Genomic DNA, 27954 nt, shown 5'->3' on the forward strand with positions numbered 1-27954 from the left:
CACAGGGATCTGTTCTGGGCCCTCTTTTATTCATTTTGTATGTGAATAGTCTACCAGATTATATAGCTTCTCCGATTTGTACTTCTTTTTTATATGCTGATGATATATTTTTGCTTTTTAGGAGTAGTATTGATTTTGTAGACGTTTTGCAGAATAACATTAATTTTAGTCTAGAACGTGTTCTTGAATGGGCTTCTAGAAATTCACTAATGGTGAATCCCTCTAAGACTAAAGCCATAATGTTTGGTCCTACAACTCGGTTTTTCCCTAATCTAAACATTACCTTTAATAACGAAGATATAGTATTTATTGAACAACTTAAGTGTCTGGGAGTTATTTTAGACGCCAAGCTTTCTTTTTGCACACACATTGATCTCATCAGCTCTAGAATCCTGGGTATCCTGCGCCGTATATACTCGATTAATTTATATTTGTCTACACACATAAGGTATAAATTGGCTCATTTACTAATGATGTTACAGATTTTGTATGGATTTGAAATTATTTCTGGTACCTGTTCTATACACTTATCCCGTGTTAAACGCTTGGTAAATTCTGTGGTTCGTTTTGTTTATAACGTAAAGCGACGCGAACATGTTTCACGCTTTGTTTGTAGTTTTCTTGGTTGTACCTTTGATGACTTCGTAAAATACCGGAATATTATACTGTTTCATAATATTGTCAAACGTAGAAAACCACTTTCCCTTTATAATTCTTTTGTATTTACGCGATCTCTAAGAAACCCACAAATTTATATACCGAGAATTAATTCTTCCTTTTTTGAAAGATCTTATGTGGTAAGAATTGCACGGTGGTGGATTATATTACCGTTTTCATTGCGTCTTTTTTCACAATCTAATAACGTGTTTCGTTTAAAACTTATGTTGCACTTTTCTACGTCTATTTTGGTATGAAATAATATAACACAGACAAAAACTGAAATATTATTTTAAATACCAAAACCTCATTCTCAATCACTTTATTAAGGTTTGAATAATCTATAACGATTTTTTTTTTTTGAAAATTGTAGAAGTGTTTTTTTCAGGAGAATGTTTAAAACTTTTTAATTTCAATACAAAATTATATAGATCACTTAATAATGTCATTATTAGTTGGGTTTTGTCAAAATGAAATTTCTAAAATTGAAAAATAATAAAGAAATAGTTCTTGTGTATTTCACAATATAACCCACAAAACCGTCGTTACATTTAGCTTGTATCTGCAGCAGAACAATGTTTTAAATCTTCTTCATTTGAATTTTCTTATTTGAAAACTTTTTATGAACATTTTATTCATAATTTTAAATTTAATTTTTTTTGCTTTAAAAACACAAATATATATTTTTTTTGGATTAAAAATAAGTTAATTATTTTGACACAACCTAAGCACTTTTTAAATAAACAAATAAAAATCAGCTGCCTTAATGATTTCACCTTACTTAGTGCATCCTGAATATACATATATGTATATATTTTATTTTTGAATCACATTTTATTTCGTATTCTTAACCGGATACAAGGAAGTTAGAAGGATATAATAAAATATATACATTTATGTGAGTGTCAAAGTGCTTGACATTAGCTTTTATTGATTGCAGTTGGTAACTACATATGCCAGGATGCCACCTGGTTCTTATATAATGATGTATATATATTTTGTTGCTGATTGGGACTTTTTATTTGCATTTAATTTTCAATTAATTAATAATATATTATTTACGGCTGGGGAGCCAACAGATGATTAGTACTGAATTATATTTATTTATATTACTACTTATTGATCTCAGGTTTTTATTATTACTATGTAATATTGATATTTTGGCCGTGAAGGCTTAATATTACAAAATAAATGAATAAAAAAAAAAATAAATAAAAATAAAATGCCGATTTTTGGCAATATTTGTAATTTTTTTTCTTTTTTCCAGAGATAAAACCAAATTCGATATTGGCACTTAATAGACCCCTTGGCGTATCTAAAAATAATATTTTTTGTTATAAGAATCTGTATTTAAAAGTTCCAAGATATATTAATGGGATCATTCTTCTGTAGATAATTTAACTTATTATAAACATAATCCATTTTTATAATACTAGGGTAAAACATTTTCGGGGAAAGTTGTCTGGTATGTATTCTTTTAGATATCAGCTTTTATACATTTTAAGTTTTCAGTATATTGTGGAAGTATACAACTCCAAAGCATGCCTCGAAGAAACGCCATTCAATATAGTAGAATCATTCTTTTTATAACCATTGGCTGAATGTTTCCTTATCATTATGGTCTAAGTCCAAAATATTGATATCTGGTTAAATATTATTCACAATGATAAAAATAAACCCAAAATTTTTGACTTACAGTGTTATTGTATTGGGCAACATAAGCGTGAAAGTTATAAGTAGTAAAAACATAAATTTACTGTAGAGGATGACGTTTTGTTAAGGCATGTTTTGGAGTTGTATTCCGCTACAAGGTCGGGGAAATTGAAAATATATATGTTCTAATATCTACATGAATATATACTAGCCAACTTTGCCGGAAAATATCAGTCCTAGTGGAAGGGGCTTAAGATCCAGATAATTCAATTAGAAACAGAAGAACGATCCCAAAAATACATCATGAAACGTTTAAGTACAGATCCCTACAATAAATCCGTCATTTTAATTATATTACTTATAAAGATGGTAAAATCGCCGCAAAATTATGACCCAAATAGGCCAAAAATATATCCCCCCTTAAACAATTTTATGCAAAAAAACATTTAATTCTAATTTTATGTTTCGTATAATATGATGAAATGTGAAATACAGGAAAAATTCGAATACTTTAGCGAGGTAATTGTATGGACTTCCTTTAAAAAAAGCTTAATTAATTAAAGTAAATGAAAATTTTTTCAAGTTGTAAAAATTGTGATATGAAACCTAAGGACTGCCTAGATAATATAACAAATGTATTTATTTATTTTGCACACAAAAAATATTATTAAATTTGGTTTCTTTCCATAGAATACCTAAATTCGAAAACTTATGAGAGACACTGTATATTCTGGATCCTTATAGATAGCGGAGTCGATTAAGCCATGTCGGTCTGTCTGTCTGTTGAAATCAGTTTTTAGAGCACCCCAGATATCGGTGATATCCGAGACTTTAATAATTCTGTTAGACATGCTTTCGAGAAATTCGATATTTAAAATCGGTCTATAAATAACGGAGATATGAGCAAACATCCGAGACAACCTCTGAAAATTTAATTAGAAAAGACAAATTTTTTTCATTCCTTGTTAAAAAAGCAACAACAACATTGTGAATTGGAAAAAGATTTACATGTGTATAGATGTATTTGGTTTTGTTCAGCTGTGTATTTTGTTTTGTATGTTTTGATGCTGTTTGGCTTCATTGAGTTATGTATTTTGTTTTCTTTTTGTGAATACTGTTCGAATATTTGGATGTAGGTTGGTTTTATTGCGTTGTTTATTTTGTTTTTCTGTGTTTTTCGTTATGTATGTTTAGATGTCTGTTGGTATAATTACCTTGTGTATTTTTTTTTTATTTCGTTTAGCGTTGCTGTTGTTCGTTTTGTTTTGCTTTTGGGAAAAAATTTAAATTTTATAAAACTAATATGTTAAAATAGACAATGGTGAAGGGTATATAAGATTCGGCACAGCCGAATATAGCCCTCTTACTTGTTTTTTTAATATTTATATTTATGGGGTTTTCAACATACACTTGATTGATAGGTATCCTGTTTTGTTCGCCACTGTATATTAGGATTTAACTTAGTAAACTTATAGCTTTTTCTTTATCCGATATACATGTACATTAGGGCTATGATTTTTGCAAATATCAAAAATGCCATAACAAGAGCTTATAGGGCGTGAACATATGTTAAAAAATATGATATTATTTTTTTCGATCGTGAAAAAGTTCCCACACCAAAGGCGATAAAGTTTTGTATAAATTTTACATTTTCTATATAAGAAAAATAAACATTTTTGTCAACATTTGTGCATTTGTATTACATTGTTTTAAAGATATTGCTTGTATAGAAATAGTATCCTTTTATATGGAAATTATTAAAATATTTTTTGAAAAATAACGAACGAGAGCATTTTAGAAATTATTTTAGTTGATTAAAAAAACAACCTTATATTATCAGTACAGTAAAGCCAATTTTACCTAATGTACATTCGACTTTTAAGTTACGAAGTTTGCTTATTATGAAGATAATGCCGCTTTAATATCTTCAAGCTAGATTACCAGTGCTCTCTTAAAAGAAACTGAAAAATTGCTTGTAAATTGCAACAAGTATTTTTACAAATAGAAAATTAAAATAAATCCAATTAAAGGTGGAAGTACACAACACGCGTTGAGGCGGCAACGCGTTTTACGCTTTTCAAACCTATCGCGCTTTACATGCTGCAAGTTACACACCACGCGTCATTTTGATCTTTCTTTTAATGTTTTTTTAAACTATTACTGTTTTAAAAATCAAAATTTTAAGTTTTTGTTTTTTTTTTTTTTAATTTTTCTTTCATTGTTGATAAAATTTATTTCATTTTAGTTTATTCTTATTCTACACAAAACAAAATACAACAATGATCAGCTGCCGACGAGTCAAAAGTTGAAAGTTGCTGAACTTTTCGCTGCAGACGCGTTAAAAACTATAGTGTGTAACTTGTAAAATGAAAATACACTATTTCAATTTTTTTTTTGACAGAAGCCTATAACGCGCTGCCGCGTGCAACGTGTGTTGTGTACTTTCACCTTAAGACTAAAGCTATAATTTTTCCATTTAACAAATCCACTAATACTTTGTTAATAGGAAAATATGTTATAAATATACAAAACAGTGTAAAATATTTTAAAGTTATGTTGGACAAAAATATCTTATCAACGAAATCTTCAAAAAAGCTATTTTACAAAGTTAAATGCAAATCACATATTCACATAAGCTTATGTATTTTACCCATCTTTTGAAATTACAAACATAAAAAATAAAATATATCTTTTGCTTTTAGAGATATGGTGTAAACCTATGGACAACACATTACATCAATATAAATTTATATCGTTCATTCTTTTTTTGTACATAATCTTGATAGTAATTATAATTAAAGTGTTAAAATTCATATTTATTTAATACTTCTTTACGTTGGCCGGTTCTATCATATTTCCAACATACATGTACATATATAAAATATGTAATAAAAAGTTTATAAAACGCCGTCGATTGCAAACCAATTATTGAGAAAATAAAAACATATAAAAAATACTAATACGATTTTATTATAATTATTATTATTTTTACTATTATTATTATTATTATTATTATTATTTTTATTATTATTATTATTATTATTATTATTATTAACGCTATGTGGATTATACAGTTGCGTAATAATAGGAGTGAAAATTTAAAAAATTTTGAATACAATTTTTTTAGTAAAAAATTTAGATTTTTAATTATTTTTATAATTTATTTATTTAACTTGTTCTCTAATTTTTATAATCATTATTTTAAATGTGGAAGAAATTTATATAAAAAATATATATTTTGAAATTTATATACAAAATCTATTGTTCAAAACAATAGGAGTATTCGATTTAAGTGCAACTATTTTTAAAATAAAAACAAAAACGAATGCACTTCCATCTAAAATATTATTAATTAATGTGTGGCAGTACAACATCAGTCATTTTATTTAGAATTTGGGTATATGAGCCTCCGGAACTTGAATGTCTTTCCGACAACGGTTTTGAGGGGCTTGATGACACATGTCGTGGCCGATTATCAAGAAATATGCAGTATTTTATTCAGAAAGCCTAAAAATATACGCAAGGTCTTTTAAAGTTTAGCATACTTTCTATACTTTCTATGGCATACTTTCTATGGAACGAGCTTCCAATTTAGAATCAATAATGTTTTTATACGACAACACCGCCATTTTATCAAATTTGTTTATTAGCTAATATGAGTACCTACACCATTTGGGGTACGATACCATTTTACAATTTTTTAGACCATACCCTTTTTGTCAAGACCCATCATGAATCATTTCTATTATACAACTTCATTGAAAGTAGGTTAGAGCTTAATATTTTTCGATTAATGGACTTTCAATATATTTTCTGAATTCATTTAGATTTAAAAATATAATTTGTTGTCGTATTCATGCATAAAAAATTCATCCATTTATGAAACCACCTCTAAATGTGTTACTTGGCAAACTTTATGGGTTTCACTGAAATTAAATTATTTTAAAAAAGATTTGTTTAAAAATCAATCTGAACTAACTGAATATTGATCTCGATGTTTAATAAATACATTTTGGCTTAGTTTCACTAATTTGGGGCGCCCTAATGGGATTAATTTCAAAAAAAAAAAAAAAAAACATAAGCGCTTATGGGAAGCTCTTATAATTTTTGAATGAAATGTTTATTTTTTATGAGAAGTTTTAAAATATTTGACTTTCTAAAGTATTCAAAAAATTATTTTTATAATTTTCAAGATATTGGAACAGATTTAATTTTCGTCAATTCTGACATTTTCTTTCAGGATTTTAAATAAAATAATTGTGAACTGAGCTCAGAATCATCTAAATATAATAGTATATCATATTTTTAATATTTACTACGAATAAAGGTTAGGTTAGATAATATACGGTACTCCTATTTTTTTAAACAGTTGTAATCGGATATGGATTTCGAAAAATGTGAATACCAAAAAAGCTAATGAACCTATTTACAAAATTTCATTTGTTTTGTATTTTAAACACTTAACAAGTAAATATCGTGAAAAAAATATTTGATTTCTGTAAATCTTTCTTTTTTAAATTAAGCTGCACAATTATTTTTAAGTCTTACTCCTATTTTTTTGAACACAGCTGTATGTAACATTTGTCATTTTATTCTAATTAAGGATCCCTTTTTTCTGTTTTTCTCCATTTTAGCCCGGTCAAAGCAACAGTAGTATTGCTAATTCAAGTCTCAATAACAACAATAGTAATACCAGCACAAATTGCAATAGCAATATAATTTGTAACCAAAATAATTCAATTAATAATAACAATAATAACATAACATCTATTGGTAACAGCAGCAGTAATAATCACAATTCACTTGTTGCCTCTTCTTCAGTAAATACAAGTAATTCACAATCAAATACAAACATTAGCAACATCATTAATAACAACAACAGCAGTAGTAGCAACATCTTGATAAACAACAATTGTAGCAGTGGTGGTGGCACTAGTAACATCATTATTGGTAATAATGGTGGCCTTGCTCTCGACCATCATATTGGCGGCTTAGTAGGTGGAGGAACTTCTACTGCGGCGGCAAAAAACCAATTAGAGCAATTAAACACAATGCGTGAAGCTCTTTTTTCTCAGGATGGCTGGGGTTGCCAGCACGTTAATCAGGATACAAATTGGGAAGTGCCAAGTTCACCAGAGCCCACAAATAAAGACCCCTCGGGTCCCCCAATGTGGAAACCAACTATAAACAATGGTACGGACTTATGGGAATCCAATTTACGCAACGGAGGACAACCTACAACACAACCTGTGCAGAAAACTCCCTGGGGCCATACACCATCTACAAATTTGGGTGGCACTTGGGGTGAGGATGATGATTGCACAGATGCCAGTAATGTTTGGACTGGTGGACCAACTGGTCCTTCTGCTGTCGGAGTTTCTGGAGTTACCCCTGGATCTGGTGCTAGTGGACCATCAAATGGTCCCCAGTGGGGCCAGGGTGTAGGTGTGTCTGGAGCTGGTGTTCAAGCAGCTGTTGCTGCTCCTACTTCAATTACAGGTGTCGCACCTGGAGGTAAAACGATAAAAATCAATTAGAACCGATTCAAAAATTCATGTTATTTATGTTACTATTACGATTTTTATTATAGGTACGTCCAACGCAGGTGGTGTAAACTTGCCCGGAACTCCAGGAGCAGGAGGAGCGAGTGGAGCTGGAAACGGTTGGGGTGATCCACGTGTTGGTGCCATGGGCGGTGGTGGTGGACCCTTGGATATGCGCTCTGTCGATCCACGTGATCCTATGCGAGCTGCTTCAGCAGGCGATCCCAGAGAATTAAGAATGCTGGATCCACGTGATCCAATACGTGGTGATCCTCGAGGGATTTCGGGTCGTCTTAATGGTACATCAGAGATGTGGGGTCAACATCATCCAATTGCGCAGCACCAAATGCCCGGTTTAAATAAAATGGGTGTCGGAGGACCTAATGTTGGCGGAGTTGGCAATGTTGGCGGTGCACCAGGAGCTGGCGGCTTAACAGGACCTTCTTCTGTTGGTGGTTTAAATGCGGCTGGTAATGTAGTGGGTTCCCAATGGGGAGCACCGCCACAGTCTGTTGTAGGAGCACAGAAAGATATGGTAGGTTCTATGGCACCAAAACCTCCAGTTAGCGGTTCTGGTTGGGAAGAACCATCGCCACCACCGCAAAGACGAAATATACCTAATTATGATGACGGAACTTCGCTTTGGGGCCAACAAACACGTGTACCTGGTGGAGTAAGTGGAGGCGGTGGGTCTCATTGGAAAGAAATGTCTGACCCACTAAATCCACGCAATCATTTAATGCGTAGTGCAATGGGCGGCCAAAATTCTTCGAATGTGTCTAATTTGGGTGGTGCTGGTGGTGGATCTGCTGGAAATTCATCCTCCGGTGGAGCAGGTGGTGTAGGCTCAGCGGTGAATCCAAATAACCCAATGGGAGTTGGGGCCGTAGGTCCACCTGGCGCAAGACTTGTTTCTGCCATTAATGGTCCCGGTGGTATAGGTGGTGGACCTCATAAACCTGACAGCGGCATGTGGCCTCACCCAGCTGGTCCACCTAATGTCCCTACTACTGGAGTTGGTGGTAGCCGAAATGCTGGCGGCTGGGGAGATGTAGAAAATCATAATGTTATTAGTGGCGCTGCTTCCGTTAGTGGGAATGGTGGGGGTAATTGGGGTGATGATAAATCTAACCAAGCTGTCAGCAACATGGGTCAAGCAGGAAATTCCTGGAATGAACCTCCCAGTGCTTCGGCTTGGAATAAATCCAATCAAGCGAAATTGGCAGGTGCTACGAATAGCACAGGATGGGGAACAGGCGTCTCTAATGCAGCATCTGGTGCTAATGACTCTAATGATTTAAATCCTAATGATTGGACAGCTGCACACAATACGATAATGAGTAAAGCTCAACAACAGCAAAAACTTGGGAGTGGTGCGACAGTTAATCTTGGTGGTATTAATAGTGACCTAATAAAGCAAAGCAAACAGTACCGAATGTTGGTAGAAACAGGCTTTAAAAAAGAAGACGTTGAGCGATCATTAATTGCTACGAATATGAATTATGACGAGGCCACTGAGATGTTAAGGGCTAACTTGACTGCTGTTAATGCAGGTGTTGGTATGGATAATTGGAGGCGTCATGACGATAATTTGAGTTCCTATGCTGATCATAATGCCGCCGTTGCTGCTGCTGGTGGCTCATTTCATGGGCGTTACACTATAGGAGGAACACAACCTGCTATATCATTCCCTCCGGTAAGTTAAATTTTTTTGTAAAGCCACTATTTGTTTAAATTATTTTTTTTGCATTTTGTTATACAGAATAACCTTTTAAATTCAATGGGCGGTGGATCTGTCGGTGCAAGTGGCGGTAATAATCCACAACTGAATGCCCTTAATTCAATGCAACCTTTGCAAGTGCAAAAGTACCTTAATCAAGGCCCTCATAATGTCGGTGCCGGTGGACCCCAATCTGTGAATGCTGCTGTTGCCTTTGGTCAAGGATCTAATGTTGCCGCTGTCAACGCTGCAGCTGTAAATGCCGCCGCTGTTAATGCTGCCGCTGTTTCAAACAGTACGAATCAACCATCAACCCAACAACTTCGTATGTTGGTCCAACAAATACAATTAGCCGTGCAGAGCGGATATTTGTCTAGCCAAATATTAAATCAGCCATTGGCTCCCACCACACTTTTACTCCTTAACCAATTACTTAGCAATATTAAGGTAAGTCAACAAGCAATGACTATTAGTATGAAATTGTAAACAATTATATTCTTACATAGCATCTACAAGGGGCCCAGCAATCATTAGCACGTAATGGTAATAATGGCAGTACGCTGCTAGCCATTGCCAAATATAAGCAGCAAATACAAAATTTACAAAACCAAATAAATGCACAACAAGCAATATATATAAAACAGCAGCAAGCTTTACAACCAACTCCACATCCGGCTGCTACGCATATCAATAATACTAATAACGAATATTTAAGAAGCCACGATGCCATATCAGCTTTGCAGGCAAATTTCTCAGAAATGAACTTAAACAAGGTACATAAAAAAATTTTTATTAACTTTTGTTTTAATTCGAAAATCACAATATGATTTTTTTATTAGACTGGTGGGTATCAAGGCGCACCAAACCAACAATCTAGATTAAACCAATGGAAGCTTCCATTAGACAAAGATATCACTACGGATAGCACAGAATTTTCTCGTGCACCTGGCGCCACAAAACAAGGTGCTGGTTTAACCACAACAAATGCGAGTAATATGGGACCTTTGGGTCTACAAGGTGATGGGTAAGTACATTTGTTCAGACTTTTAAAATTGGAAATTATTTTAATTATGGCGTATGATAATAGTTCATACGCTTATTTAGAATTTTTCAAAAATATTCTACATCAAATAAATAAGTATTTAATTAAATTGTTTTCGTAAAATGCATTGATGTTTATTCTGGATGTATTGCTGATGTTAATAATTGTTACTTCCTACTAATAGAATAACACGTTATGTCTATAAATTAAAAATACATTAGCATGTGTCTGAGTATGTTGATTATTTCTTGGTTTGCATTTTTATTAATTTTGTTTTTATTGAGTTACTTTTGTACTGCGTGTGCGATATATACATTTGTAAATTAAAATATTTACAACAATATTAAACTTTTTGAATATGAATCTAATAAAGATTAAGAATTTGAAGTGCATTGAAGTTATTTACACATATCGTCCATTTATCAAAAAAGTATAAAAATGGCTTTGAATGTTTGATGAAATTTATTTTATTTATTTATTCAAGTAATACAAACTCTTAACTTTTAATAAATTTTAAACAAATCAAGGAATTTAAAAATTTACTCCAGATTCAGATATTAGTGAATAATATGTTTCTTATCTAAATTAAAATATTCGTGAAAATAGACATATTTGAAATCTAATAAATCTACACTTATGGACAAAAAATAGGTTTGTGATTTATTTTGAAATAAAAATACAAATCGGTAAAATTTACTTCAATGTGGAAACTTTTGCATTTTTAATCTGGAAAATATTTGTAAGATTAAAAAATAAGATTTCCACCAGCGGAAAACGATATTGTAAAAATTCTGGTTTTTTTTTAATTCTAAATTTCATTCCGGCGTTGACATAAAAATAGGCGTGTCTGTTTTAAAGGTGGGAAAAACATGTTATTCAGTAATATTTTACTAATTACAAATAAATTTCACATTGAAATTAATAAATATTTTTAATTCTCTGGCACTGACGTGGTGGTCTGCCAGACTGAAAAATAATAAATAACAACCTAGATTCTTAAACTATAAACATAAATAGTTTAAGTAGGTTTAAAAGACAGATCTTGAAAATATAAAAAACAGCGTTTATCAGACACCATGTCAATAAAATAATCACGTCAGTCCCACAGGGTAAAAGACGAGTAATAGGCATTATTGGTGGGGAGAGAATTGGCAACAAGTTGTTAGTTGCTATCATTACATTACAAATGCATTTGATTTAAAATGGAACGTTAGTATGCCTAGTGAAAAAAAACAGTTGTTGATGATCCTTTAACCTTTTAACTAAAAGGAGGCGTATCATATGATCTGAGAAGATTTTAAGGTACCTGGGAATACTATTTATCCCTAATGGACCGAAAATAATTATTTATAGCAAAATTATTGAAGATTATTGGAGATGTGTGGTTTTTGATGCAGAACCCGACAAATTTTCAGTAGGCAAGGCAATCCTACATAAAATCAGTGAAAACCCTATGAGACAAAAGAAAAACTTTATGTATATCAAATTCTGTATAAATGAAAAGTAATTTTGGATGTTTTTCAAAATAACGGTAACAATATACTATTCAAAGAAAATTTTGTACTCAGTAGCAATAATTGAACAAATTAATTGTGGATATTGACAGTCCTAATAAATATTTATTCAAATACCAACAGTTTTGGTGTATTTTTTCTTGACATCTTATTTTTTTAATAGAAACCTATTTTTTGTCCAAGCTTGAAAGAAATTTAGATTAAGAAAATCAATTATTGTACAATATAGATTCCTGTCTTGTCTTATCTTTTAATCTTAGAAATGCTTTTTATGGAAACGTCCATTTTTTGTCCATATGTGTATATTTCCCGAATTTTGAATTATGCCAGTCATGTAGTATATAAATATCTTTAAACATTTATTTCTTGTATATTTTTTTTAATATTTATAATAATTTGGCTATATAAACAAATAAATTTTGCTTGTATGCCAACTATAAATAAAAATAAAATAAATTATATATTCAAAAATATTTAATTTCAGAACATGGTCAACCGGACGAAATATTAATGACGGTTGGCCAGACCCCTCAAATGATAGTGAGAATAAAGACTGGTCAGTTGGACAGCCTTCAACTGCAACTGCATATACCGATTTGGTACAGGAGTTCGAGCCTGGAAAACCATGGAAGGTAACTTCTTTAATAAAATCAGGAAATGAATTTCAGAAATCGTTATTCGTACCAGATTTTTTTCAAAATCTTCGTCGTTTTTGAAGGTTAATTATTAATATCTAAGATGTATTTAGAAGCATTAGGAGTTCAGGGAAAATTGAGTTCATTTCCTGATTTAAAAATTATTTCTATGTACAACTTATCTAATTTAAGGGTTCGCAGATAAAAAGCATTGAGGATGATCCAAGTATAACTCCTGGAAGTGTAGCTAGATCTCCGTTATCAATAAATCCGACGCCAAAAGATGCTGATATTTTTTCTAATGCTGCTAACAAAAATTCCCCGACTGATTTACCGTCATTAGGACTAACGTCATCATCCACTTGGAGCTTTAATCCCTCATCGAGCAATCAAAATTTTCCCAGGTTCTAAAACATGTTTCAAACTTCAAAAAAATATGTTTATTATTGTTTTTTATTTACATTAGTTGGTCAGATAACACACCACAAGAAATATGGTCTTCAATGAATAAGACTTCACGCGGACCACCACCAGGACTAGGAAGTAATAAAACTGGTGGAGGTGGCGTACCTAATGTAACAAATCCCGGCAATGCAAATGGTTGGCTAGGCGGTGGTCGAACTGGAGGCTGGTCGGGAACAAATTCTAATTGGACCTCAAATTGGTTACTACTTAAAAATTTAACCGCACAGGTGGGTGCAATTTATTCATATTTTTCAAATATTTTAATCTTTCATAGAGGTTGCCAACTACTTATCATTATATTATAAGGGGAATTATTTTGAATTAAAACAAGTAAGAGTGCTATATTCGGCTGTGCCGAATCTTATATACCCTTCACCATAGTGTATTTTAAACATAATTGATCTTACAGTCTAGTTAATAAAAACATTAAAAAAATTTGAGTCGATTTAAGCCGAATGTTTCGGCGGCGGCTTAAGCAACTAAATATAGTTCGGCGGCGGCTAAGCTCCCACTCGAAGCCGGTCGACTTCGACCTCTGATTCATTGCTGGTAAACATTGACGAGACGTAGATTTTGTTTTTGTTTATCGTAAAAAAAATTGTTTTAAAAAGCACTTGGAAAAAATTTGTGTTAGTTTTAAATTTCAAACTTACATTATTCGCATAAAAATTATTGTACAATAACTCACAATCTACTCTCATATAATTGAAAACGTTTTAAATACTTTTTTCTATTCATCAAAAAATATATTTGCAAACAAAAGGGAAAATTATTTTATTTTAACAAAAAATGCAAATCATATTTTTTTGCTGTGTATACTTTGTATGTTTGAATTCCAAACATACAAAAAATACACAGCTGTATAAAACCAAATACATCTACACACACACGTGTACATCTTTTTCTATGTACAGTGTTTTTGTTGCTTTTTTAACAATTTTTTGATGAAATTTTCAGAGGTTGTCTCGGATTTTGCTCATATCTCCGTTATTTACCGACCGATTTTGCTGATTTTAAATAGCGATCTTCTCGAAAGCATGTCTAATAGAATTATTGAAGATTCAGACATCGCCGATATCTGGGGTCCTCTAAAAACTGATTTCAACAGACAGACAGACAGACGGACAGACAGACAGACGGACATGGCTTAATCGACTCCGCTATCTATAAGGATCAAGAATATATATACTTTATAGGGTCGGACAATTATATTATAGAAATTACAAACGGAATGACAAACTTATATATACCCTTCTCACGAAAGTGAAGGGTATAAAAACTAAGTTATTGGTTATTTTTTTTAATTGCAATTAAAACTGAATTAGACTTTAAATAATAGTTATGACCTAATTCATACAAAGGTATATGTTAGTAATTTCTTGGTTGTAAAGAGTATGCTACTTTTCAGTACATATAGTCATGGACAAAAAATAGGTGTGTGATTTACTTTTTCGTAAAAAGTGATATAAATCGTAAAATTTTACTTCAATATGCAATTTTTTGCATTTTTAATTTGGAAAACTTTTCTTAGATAAAAAAGCAAGTTTTCCACTAGCATAAAGCTATAAAGTGGTGTGTCTTTTTTATAAATGAGAAAAGATGATTTTTTGTGGGAAAATATTCAGTAAAATTACTGATAACTACTAATACTATTATTTAGATCATAATTATTAATTTTAAGAATTATTTTTTTATGTAAACTTTTTATAAGTAGAAATTTATAACCGATTATAGCCTATACCCAGCAAAAAAAAAAAAAAAACGAAGTGCTTCCAAAAGAATAACTTTTATCACCACTTCAAAAGTAGCACTAAGTGAATTTTTTTACTTTCTTTGAAACTGATGTTTATTGACGTCCAGAAAAGCGAAAAGAATCTATTTTTTTATATTTTTTGAAATGATATTTTAATTAATCCAATATTATTTTAATGAGCTAATTTATAAAGGCGTGTAGTTTATTTATGTTAATATTATTTCAATTTTAATAACTTCCAAAAATATAAAATAAAAATTACTTCCTGAGAGTGACTTCAAATGTAGTGATTTTGGAATCAAATAAAAGGGAAATCGCTCCTATTACAAGCCTGTGTTAAAATCATAACTTTTTCAGGTCTTTTTCAGTACTTCCATGGAGTAAATTTTACTTATTTTTAGCTTCTTTGGAAGTTCTTTTTTTGCTCGTATTGGCTAGGTATTGGAATAATGAAGTTGAAAAATTGCACATTAAAATGTAAATTTATGGATGAATCATGTGCATCATTGAGTGAAGAGGATCGGCAAATTGTGACACACCTATTTTTGTCCAGGGCTGAAAAAAAATTGAATAAAAAAAATCTCGAAATTTTCACAACATAGCTTTTGCAACGGCTCTCATAATTTTTTGAAATTAATTAAAATAAACAAGAGTGCTACATTCGATTGTGCCGAATCTTATATACCCTTCAACATAGTGTATTTAAAAAATATTAATTTTATAAAATTTATATACATTTTAGAAATTTATATTCATTTTTTAGACTATATCAATACCAAAACGATATAAACAACAAAATCGCTAAACGAAATAAAACACAAAAAAAAAAAAATACTCAAGGCAATGAAACCAGCAGACATCGAAACAAACACACATATCAGGGATGGAAGAAGGGATTTTGTTTCAGTATCAAAACATATTTCAGAGGGTACTTTTTGGATCTCAAAGTACTAAAATACTTTTTTTTTGCTAAAAGTTTGCAATTTTTAAAATACATACATACATTTTTTGATATGGTGAATCTTTGTCCGTCCCTTAATATTAACCTCTTAAATATAATTTGATAGAATTTGCTACACTATTTTTTGCCACGGAAAAGGGTGCATGGTATTTCATAGCTACATACAAATATTACCACGAACTTCTACTTTGTAAAAATGTTATATTTAAAGCAGTCATGATACAACTTGTTATATTTCAATAAATTCGGTCTTAGTGAAAATCAGGTTACGTTTGGCCCTATACAATGATGACTTTAGACATTCAACTTAACGCTAATAACACAAATTTTTATCTCGGAGATTAAAGTATACTTTTCTAAAGTCATTATTAAGCTTAAAGAATAACTTTCAGATGGCATACATTTTACAAATAAAGTTGTTATAACCGAAAAATAACAAAAATAGCGTTTTCTCAAAACTCAGGACAAAATATCTCAAATCTCAGATGGCACAGAGAAAATTTCAGGTTTGAATTTATTGCTGATTAATCCTTTATAAGCATATAACTTAGTCTCAGGGTTTCGACATTTTAACAAAAAAAAAAAAAAAAATCCAAAACATTTTTGGAAAAGCATTTGAAATTTTAAACAAACTTTTACCTCCATAATTTTTCACCCGTATTCATAAAGGTATCAATGGCTTACTTTAAATATTACGCATATTTTCCATACAAAATTCTAACAATAAACCATCAATAACTTTATTAAGCATTTATGAATACGGAATTTTATCTTTAAAGTTCTCAATAAAAAATATTTTAAAAATACCGACTACAATCGGATATTGAGATTGTGGCCATGAAAATATCAAATTAGTCTAGGGATTATCACGGAACATTCCATCGTACCAATTTTACCATCCCTGATACATATGTACGAAACGAAATACAAAAAAAAAAACACAAAAAACAAAATACAAAACGCAATTAAACCAACAGACATCCAAACATACGAAACAAAAAACACAACACAAAACCAATATACAACAACACATACAGTGTCTTACATATGTATTCGAATTTGGTTGTACTTTGAAAAGAAACATAATTTAGTAATATTCTTGTGTGTGAAATGAATAATTAAATTTGTTATATTGTCTAGAAAGTCCTAAGGTGTAATATCACACTCTTTAAAATTTGGAAAAATTACATTTACCTCAATTGATTTTAAAAAAAGTCCATAAAATTGCCTCACAAAAGTATTCGAATTTTTCTTGTATTTCATATATGTATTTAAATTAGCGAAAATTTGTCGAAAGAGAATAGCTTTAGTCTTAGTAGGATTAACAAGCAATGTGTTTTGAGCAGACCACTGAGCAAAGTGCCTAAGGCTCTAATTGATGTTTGATTCTAGTACATCACATTCATCACGATTAGCACAAAACAAAAGAAATACATTATCTGCAAAAGAACAATTTACAAACACTATTGAGAGGTATGAAACCAACCTACATGCAGATACAGAAAATCCAAAGATTTCACCCAATTTGTAAATCATTACCGAGTAATCGATGAAATCAAAAGCTCTTGTCAAATCAAGGGCATTTGGAGACGTAAATCTGTTCTCATTGACAATAATAACGAATATGTGTCAAATTTAACATTTTGCTTTATTATTTTGCTTTATTGCTTTTTTAATATTTTTCTTGCTATTATGAAAAAATTATAATTTTCCACTTTTTTAATTTCTTAATAAAATATAAGAAAATAAGTTCATCAAAGGTTTTAAAGATTTTTTAACGAGTTCGAGAATTTATACGTTCCAATGAACTATTGTATAACTATTGCTGAAAAACATATTACATATACTTAAGAAACACAACAATGTTCCTCAAAACTGGTAGTAGAAGTAAAGGCGATATCATTATATTCAAGATTTATTTTCAAGGATCAGAAATATTTCTGTATGAACCTATTCTAGAAGAAGTAATAAAAGTGGAATTTATTATAAAAACATTGAATTTTGAAGAACATATCAGACCTGGGTGATTTCCTTTAATTTTACATTAACAATAAATTTCTAAAATTTAATGCATTTACATTAAATATTTCTGAATTTAGTGCATAAAATTCATACTCATAAATAAAAATACAGCACAAAAGACCTCGATCTAACTAAATAAAACTAAAATGAAATATGTTAAAGTCGTTTCTTTTAGCTCCTATATTCCATTGAAACGTGTATGTTTTAAATATGATATTTATATAACATTTCACGGGGTATCAAAATAAACTAAAAAAGGAATACCTGGGAAGTGATACTATTCTTCTGATATGTATTATCGAGTATAGGACTTATTAGAAAGGACTTTAAGAACAACTCCAATAGTTAGGCAGCTTAAATCTGTTACACTTGCAAGATTTATTAAACATTACAAACGCCATTTTCTTTTATATAATATTGTTCTACACAAATTGATAAGTGCCGGTTCACATCGGAAAACTTTTCTTGGAAAACTTTTGATTTTATGTGTGAGAGAAAGAGATGATTGATATTTCTTTCTCTCATACTCAAAAATCAAAAGCTTCACACACTAATGCAACTATTCAAATAAGGTTAAAGTGATTTTCGGGTATTCTAGTATGGGAGATATCACCATTTATAGACCGATCGGAAAAAAATTTCACAGAAACATTTCTGTATTTAAGAGCAATACTTGTACCACATTTTATATGAATAGCTTAATTTAGTAATGAGTAATTTGCGTATTAGTGATTTTCGGGAGGGGTCCTTGTATGGGAGGTATGACCAATTATGAACCGATCGGAAAAAATTTCACAGTAATATTTTTGTATGTAAGAGCAACTTGTGCCAAATTTTATAAGGATATCTTAATTTTGTAATGTGTTATTTGTGCTTAAGTGATTTTCGGGAGCTAAGACTAATTACGGACCGATCGGGAAAAAAATTTCACGGTAATATTTCCGTATATAAGAGCAATACTTGTGCCAAATTTCATAAGGATATCTTAATTTTGTAATGTGTTATTTGCGCTTAAGTGATTTTCAAGAGGGGACCTTATATGAGAGCTATGACCAATTATGGACCGATCGGAAAAAAATCAGAGCAATATTTCTGTATATAAGAGCAATACTTGTACCAAATTTTATATGGATATCTTAATTTAGTAATGAGTTATTTGCGTTTAAGTGATTTTCGGGAGAGGACCTTGTATGGGAACTATGACGAATTATGGACCGATTCTGAAAATTTTTTCTCTAAATGAATTCTATTTACATAAGATTTTGACTTGTAAAATATTGTGAAGCTATCTGCATTCTAACGGAAGTTATGAACAATGAACTCATTTCCGGGAATATGTACTTTTGTATGGGAGGTATATGAAATTGTGGACCGATTGCGCCAATTTTCAGCTGTAGTCAAGCTCTCATGTATAGTTTTCGTCAAAATTACATCCGAATGTGTAAAAAATGCTTATTTTTCGGAGTTGTTTTAAATTTTTATTCATAACTTTTAACGATGTGAACCGATTTTGCTCATTTTCAATACCAAACAGCCTAGTACAATAATAAATATTTTGAGAATGTTTTATACAGACAGACAGACGGACATAGCTAGATCGACTTAGAATTTCATAAGATCCAAGAATATATATATACTCAGACGAATATTTCCCAGACGAATATTTCTTGGTGTTACACACGGAATGACAAAGTTATATATACCCTCTATCGCCACTGATGGTGGTGGAGGGTATAATTAATTCATTCATTTTATAAGTAATGCATTAATTTTATTACTTATTATTTAATGTTAATCGAAAATTAATGTTAATGCAAAATAAATGCATTAATTTCAAAAATATTTAATATTAATGTAAAATTAATGCATGAAATTCAAAAATATTTAATGTTAATGCAAATTTAATGCATTAAATGTCTGGAAAATACACAGTAATTTTGATGGTAAATTTTTCTTACTCGGTTAATTGACGGAAATTATTCGGTTTATTCGTTATTTAATATTTTACAATCTACATTTATTCTGCAAAAATTTATCAATTAACCGATCGATGATTAATAATGCATATGATTTCAGGACATAAAAAGTAATGATTACACAAAGTAACTCATTACATGGTCAATAACAATTACTTGTAATGCGTAATTAAGCTATTACCAATTACAATTACTTGTAATTTTAATTGAAGTTACTAATTACAATTGGTATTGAATTAACAAGTAATTGTAATTGAGGTAATACTAATTACAAATTACATATTATTATAAGGAACGAAATTTACAGTTACAATTGTCATTGAAAATTTTTCAAATATATTTTCAAAATTATTTACGTCCTTAACAGTTTTATTCGTCCTCTCTAACATAAAAAACGTTGAATTTTTCATTCATATTATTTAAGTGTATTTACTTAATTTTTATATCGCAAAACAAATTTTTAAAATCTTTGGTGCTTGAATATTTATTTGTTAATAACAATTTTCAATATTATTTTTATGTGTAGATTGATAGCTCAACATTACGTACCTTATGTATGCAGCACGGACCTTTGCTGAATTTTCATTTGTATTTGAACCAGGGCATAGCTCTGTGTAAATACTCCACAAGTGAAGAAGCAAGAAAAGCACAAATGACCTTGAATAGTTGCTTTTTAGGCAACACCACCATCATTGCTGAGTCACCCGGCGAGAATGAAGTTCATTCAATATTGCATCATTTGCCTCAACAAAACACCAATACAACTGCCACACAGCAACAACAACAAGCACAACAGGGGCAAGCCTCAAGCCATAATAACCCATCCGCAGTTAATAGTACAGGAGGAGTCGGTGGAGGTGGTGGAGGCAGCTCAAATACAAATGCCAATAATGTCAATAATGTTAACAATGCCTCAGGTTCACAAAATCCCCCGACTCCGGGTGGCAACAACGTTAATGGGATAAATCAACAGCCGAACAATCCTGCAAACAATGTCTCTAGTATTAATTCAGCTAATAATGGCAGCAACAACGCTAATACCGGCCAAAACGGAAATCAACCATCCAATCATAATTCTCATCCAAATACAAGTACACAAAATACGTCAAATGTTGCTACAAATAACAGCAATAATGCAACAAATAATCCTTCAAATGCTAATACCACCACGGGGTGGCGTTCAACTAGCCAACAACCCCAACAGACACAAAATTCTCAAACACGACCCTCCGGTGGACGTGATGACTTCGAATTCATTTCCAAATATGTGTGTTCGATTGTGGATGACTAGATAAGGCTTACTAGTGTAAAACCAATTCCCTCAAATCCTCTTTCTACTATCACACTTCCTCAAATACCACTACTACTTCCTAGCTTACAACAACCATATAGAAGATTTCTCAAGTAGTTTTAACTATATACATATTATGAAACAAACAATAAATAATGAATTGTATTAACAATTAAAAAAATAATGTATATATCAAAACGAATTAAAAAACAAAAGTAAACCCAGCGACATAAAAACGAAGACTGTTAATTATGACATTTACAAAATTTTAAAACTATTAATTATTCAAATTACATAGAAAAAGTCATGTAATGTGCTTTACTTAACTACATACATACAATATGTATATAAATTTCTAAAGGTTTATATATGTATAACGAGAACAATATTTTTTTATTTTGTTCAATGTGTTGTTTGAACCTACTCGTATATTGGGATAGTTTTATTTAATATTTTTGTTAATTTAATTAATGTTCTTTTTTGTTATTAAATGCTAGAAAGAACGCCATAGCGTTAAAGGGCATATGAATCATTTTTCAAAGTTATGTAAGCTTAGGGAAGAAGGTAGTTGCTCATTTAGATCAAATAAACCAAATGCAATTCTTATTAGTAGTATTATCTCATAAAGTAATGTTAATTATGTTACAAAAAGTGTGGATTATTTTATATTTAAGCATCATAAAGTTCTTAAACAAATTCTCTCTTATTGTTAGTTACTCAATACAGTAGAAACATTTGTTTCTAGGAAATTACGAACCATCCGTTTATAAAGAGGTTGATAACCAATTTAGATTTTCATAACATACAAGTCTGGTGGATTGGTTTAGTTGTAACCTTTCCTTATTTAAAAGCCATGTTTTGCAACTTTTCGCAATTTCATAGTTGGAAATGGAGGAGAAACATTTACTTAGAAAATGAAACAAATGTATGTAATTAAAAAAAATCTATATTTAATTATAAAATGAAAAACTGTGTACTTCTATGTTCGGGTATTGGATAATATAAATTATTTGTGAGAAAATAAATTTTAAAGGAATTAGTATATATGTATAAATACATATATATTGAAATTCCAAGCTATTCTTCTATTATTTAAAATAAAAAAATATGATAGATAAAGATGACTATATATTATAAATAAAATTTGAAACAAAAAATTGAATTGCTTTTTTATACTTATTCATATGAGACGGACATGTAAGAGGATTCGACTCGTCTACGGAAGCTATTTATGTTAGTCTTTTTTACAGGTTAAACTACAAACTAGTATTATTTTATTATTAAACGTTCGAAACAAACTGCTATAGAATTTGACTGAGAAAATGTAAGTAAATTATATAAGTTTATCATTGAGTACATAAATTTAGACAATTTCGTGTCAAGTAACCCAACTTATATAATCGATTTTGCACCAAGGCTAGTGCTTTTGTATAGTAGGGAAGACACAACTCTAAGTCTATTCACCTATTAGTCTTAGTAAAATTGTCCAATGAACTATAGATTGCTATTTTTTAAATCCTAAAAAAAATATATTTTTTTGTGTTTAATTATGTAAATCGAAATAGAGCAAATTTCCTGTTTAAAAACGAATTCTCATAATTTTTTTCGTTTTCAAACGAAATTCACAAATATAGTCGAAAGTAAATCGAAGTTAATTTTATTATAATAAATTAAATAACGATTTTTTGGGGTTTTTAATACAATTGTAACTTAATATTAATGCTAAACTCTTTTTCAATTTAAATATGTTTATTTTTATGAATTTTACGCTCAAATAAAAATTCGATTTACAGAACTCCAAATTCGGTTTTAGATATTCTCGGTTTTGAAACCGAATCGATTTACAGAATATACATGTATATTTTTTAATGAATGCTTCGATTTGGATTACATTTAAGAGCTTTGCATTCATCCAAATCGGAAGACATCTATTTTAAAAGTTTCTTTATATTTCCCATATGTACTTTCTACCATTACAATAAAAATACAATGAAAAATTACGTTTTATATCAAATGCTTATTTATTAAAATAAAAGCTGTGCGCTTAACAAATTGGTTACAAAGCGTTTAATAAACAAGTGTTAAAAAAGTGTAACTAGTTGCGAATTTATTTATTTATTTATTTTATTTATTTATTTATTTTATTTATTCAAAAACAATGGCCGTAAGCCGATAGGGCCTAATTGGCTAGTCTACAATTAAATATCTCTTTTTCAAGGATGAAAAAATTCATTTAGAGAATATGAAATATAGTTTCGAATAAATTTTAAGAGGACATTGCTGGCTACCTTTCAACGACAAAGTAAGTTGCAACAACAAATGAAAAATTAAGATTAAAAATGTTAGGATGATATATTCGGCTATGCCGAATCCTAATTACCAGCTATTTTTATTATAACACATTTAACTATCTAAATTTTGATTAGGTCCAGAAAAATGTATATTAATTGACCAGCTTGAAAACATTTTTATAGAACGATTTATCTATACACAGATTTTTATATAAATATAATCATTTAACAATGAATAAAGTGCTATTAAATGATTTTCAGAAGTAAAATTTCGTATAAAGAATTTTATCCCGATAACTTTCACTTTAAATGTGAGTTTAAGTAATTTTTGGAAATGCACCTTATTTGGGAGTTTTGACCAATCATGGACCGATCAGGAAAACATTTTTTATAATTAGTAATATGGAAAATAATAATAAGTCGAATTTTATTCTACAAGATATAATAATTAATGAATTATGTGTGTTTAAGTAGTTTTCGAAAGTGGAAGCTATGACCAATTACGGGCCTCTCCAAAAATTTTCGTAGAGTGGTTCATACGTATGTACACAACACTTTCAAAATATATGCGTTTAAGTGACTTTCGGAAGTGGATCTTAAATGGGAACTAATGCCAATTACGGGCCTATCCAAATAAAATTTCGTAGTGATTCATACATTGACAAAATATATTTGTCGAATTTCATCAAGATAGCTTTATTTGACAATGAAATGTGAGAGTTTAAATGATTTTCGAAAGTGGACCTTATATGGAAATTATGACTAATAGTGGACCGATCCGGGAAAAATTAGTTGAATGGTTTATATGTACACAAAACATGTTCAAGTTAAATTTTATACCGTTGGCTTTAGAAGTCAATAAAATATATGCGTTAAAAATATTTTCAGATAGCTTTAGAATTCAAGGAATGGGAGCTATGACCAATTATGGACCTGTAAAAAAATTTCGTAGAGATATTCATATATAGACGAAACATATTTGTATCGAAGAATTATTGGATCAATTCATGAGTTTGAACATACAGGTATAATGAATCTCATTTTTTTATTTATTTGTATTCAAAAATATACCTTAAGACTTTTAAGACCCAATTAGTAATACTACAATTTTTGTTATATATTGTAAACTTCAATTCAGTATAAAAAATGTATAAAAATATGTAAATAATATAATGAAAAAATATATATGTATGTTGTAATACACAATTATCATCACAAACCGACCGTTACCTATATAATAAAATAGTTGTAATTGTTATTGTTTGGGTTTCTCCAATAAAGTGACAAAAGTATTGAGTATCCATGTAGAACTACCCTGTACATTCATAGTTGTATTTCGTCAAGAAATCAAACATATATCGAGAAAAAACATTTAAATGCATTTCTATTTGAAATAGAATAAATAACAATATATAATAATGTTATTTATATATAAATAAAATAATCAAAATATTCACTACTCTATAATTACAGTGTTGCTTTTTTTTAAATTAATCAAAAGGAGAATTTAACATCAAAAATAAATAGTTTATTGATAATATCTATAAATAACTATTGCCAAGGTGTTTATACAAATATATTCCACAACTAAAATTAATAGAATAAATTTATGTAGCAGAAATTTTATACAGAGATGGAATTAAATTCTGTACAAATTTTTAACATTTTGCCAGAAAAATATTTCTAAAAGATAATGTGGGGTGGGAAAATATCCGATCTTGGTTAGAAATCATTGTATTCCATAATCTAGTGACTTTGACGCAAAAGGATCGACTCATTATCAGTGATGAGTGTCTAGGACATGTTAAAACATGAGTTCTACTAAATGTACCAAATTTAAATTTACTCATTAAATATGCAGGATTACCTTTTTAACAGTCTTGTAAAAAATATGATTTGTCTTAGGTCAATATATTGTTCAAATTCACATTTTAATATGGTTTTTCGATGTTGCGATATACTTTCCTTTACGTGCAGACCAAAAATGTAACGGACCACCCTGTTAAAGCATTTAACTTACCTATTTAATATAATATGAAACACAATATATTCTTCGCTGGGTACAAGAAACTCTTGATATTATAAGATAAATATCTTTATCAAAATTCAAGTTATCATCAATAATAAGAACCAACGACTTATAGTGCGTAACAACTTCCAAAGGTTCACCACCAAGCAAAATATTCAATGTTAAATTCGATTATTTTGAGAAAAATATAACCTTGCATTATATTTGATTTAGTTCCAGAAAATTATTGCTGGACCATTCCATTATTTCCTTAAGATCATTATTTATTCGACACTCTACATATCAGAATTTGGCGAAGACGCCAATAACTGAATATCGTCAGCGTAAGTATAGCAGGTTAGGAAAAGTTAATCTCTGAAAAACATCATTAATATATAAAAGAAAACAAAAGGAAAATAATATAGAATCTTCGGTTACCCCCTGAAGACTCCAACAATACCTGATCGTTGTTTACTAACTTGTACAAACTGTCTACGATTTGTCAGTAAAGACCAGACCAATTTACAACTATAGGAACTTAAACCAAACTGTTTTACTAATTTTCCAATTAAAACATCAATATTAATAAAATCAAATGGTTTACGAAAATCCATAAATATTAGTGTAGAAACATTTCCCCTATCAACAGACATTCTAATTGTCTATGTAATATGTAATATACGCCCTTAGTGCTATGATTTTTTATAACCCGACCGAAAATCAGATATACTCCCGGTTAAGTTCATAGCTGCCTCTGATCGCAACTTGAAAAAAAATCACACATCTCTCTTTGAACCTTACCTATTTCTACATACACGATAATTCCTATAATTCTCATCAGTATTATTCATTTTATAAGCAATATTTCTACATCGCTTTGCTCTACAAATTCGTTCATCGTTCATAAACTCACTATCGATTTACAAATCTTCTAAGCGGTATATTGTCAAAAAATAGACTTCCCACAACCGATCCAAAAAATTCCGCATTGACGTCCACTGATACATTACTATATAATAGAGTATTCAAACGATTAATCGTCGATCGGTTAATCGATTAATTTTTGATGATTAATCGTTCGAATAAATGAAAATTATCAAATTTTAAATAACGAATAAATCGAATAGTTTCTCTCAACCGATTAAGAAAAACTCATTATTTAGCAGTGAAATTACTATATATTTTCTACAAAATTCAATATTTTTATAATAACTTTTCTTTTTTTCCTTAATTTCTTAATAATTTTTCGATAATAAAGAAAATTATTTATGATTTTTATAACAACACTTCTCATTTTTGAAACGAAATCATGGAGATAATTATATTGCCTTTAATTTTACAACCAATTTTTTGGAACATTATTGTGTTCTTAAGTATTTCTAATAAGTTCTTCATTAACATTTAATTTAATTTCCGTTTTTTTCTCCAAGTAAGACAGATAAATAATATAAGAAGAATCTACAGCTTCCATTTAATAACAATATTAGCATCATAAAATACATATAAATATTTTATATAATCGATTCAAATTGTAAGTTCATTAAAATCTTTTTATAAGGATAAAAGAGCTGATTATAAAAATCAGAGTATGTAGAATTGCCATAAGTAGAATCTATTTTTACATGCATACATATCAACTTTTTCATGTGTGAAAGCTTTTTTTCAAAATTCTTACAGAAGAAAATTATTGTAAAAAGCAACAGTAACAACTAGTTTCCTTTTATTCGATTAACCGAATAATTTTTAATTATCCGATTATTAACCGGTTAACGTAAAACCTCAAATAATTGTTTGTCGAAAAACCCGAATAAGAGAAAACCCCGAATTATTGAATACCCTAACTATATAATGATGAAAAGTAAATTTCTGTGAATTGAGATAAACATCGCTCTGCATCAAAGGACTTGTAGTATCTATAGAAAAATTCAAATGAATTATTATAATTAGCAACATTAGCAACATGAATCAATTCATGATATGAATTAAGATGCGGAAGCTGTAATTGATTCGAATTTGTTACAAGATTAATATCAGATACAAAAAATAGTCTAATAGAGACATTGAGCCCGCACGTGAACAAAAGTGTGTTGTCTCGAATTATGTATATGTGAAAATCCCTTATTAAATTTCCGTACTGCAAAACGTTCGTGTTAAAGTTACCCATTACGTTAACCTGCAGATATCTTGTTGAGAAATCTGTTAACAAGTTTTCACAACTAACAAAATTTCCAGTCAGTAGATATACTACACCTAAAAAAACTACACCAGTATTCAAAAATATTTCAAGAAATAGCGCCTCTACATCACGATCATAAAACCCATCATCATCTTCCCCAGCATCTATATACATCAGAGAAGATCAATATTGCCATTACATAGCACGCGTGATAGGGTAAGAAAATTCTGCCGACGCTAAGTTTATA

The 27954-nt window shown here is 30.0% G+C and overlaps 1 protein-coding gene across 5 annotated transcripts in view; it reads left to right on the top strand.

Moving 5' to 3' along the window:
• LOC111675077 (protein Gawky) overlaps positions 1–22264 on the top strand; it is a 41038-nt gene extending 18774 nt beyond the window's left edge. For 4 of the 5 annotated variants that reach the window (XM_023435790.2, XM_023435793.2, XM_023435791.2 and 1 more), the window contains 9 exons: positions 6945–7824; positions 7901–9549; positions 9616–10020; positions 10080–10346; positions 10413–10597; positions 12614–12761; positions 12957–13168; positions 13231–13456; positions 20468–22264. In XM_023435790.2, the coding sequence (XP_023291558.1) occupies positions 6945–7824; positions 7901–9549; positions 9616–10020; positions 10080–10346; positions 10413–10597; positions 12614–12761; positions 12957–13168; positions 13231–13456; positions 20468–21232 (4737 nt within the window). In that variant the 3' untranslated portion in view covers positions 21233–22264. The remainder of the gene's footprint in view (positions 1–6944; positions 7825–7900; positions 9550–9615; positions 10021–10079; positions 10347–10412; positions 10598–12613; positions 12762–12956; positions 13169–13230; positions 13457–20467) is intronic. The other variant, XM_023435792.2, reaches the window with a different exon arrangement.
• The last annotated feature ends 5690 nt before the right edge of the window (positions 22265–27954 follow it).

This window comes from Lucilia cuprina, chromosome X, assembly GCF_022045245.1.
Source record: "Lucilia cuprina isolate Lc7/37 chromosome X, ASM2204524v1, whole genome shotgun sequence".
NCBI classification, from domain to species: domain Eukaryota; kingdom Metazoa; phylum Arthropoda; class Insecta; order Diptera; family Calliphoridae; genus Lucilia; species Lucilia cuprina.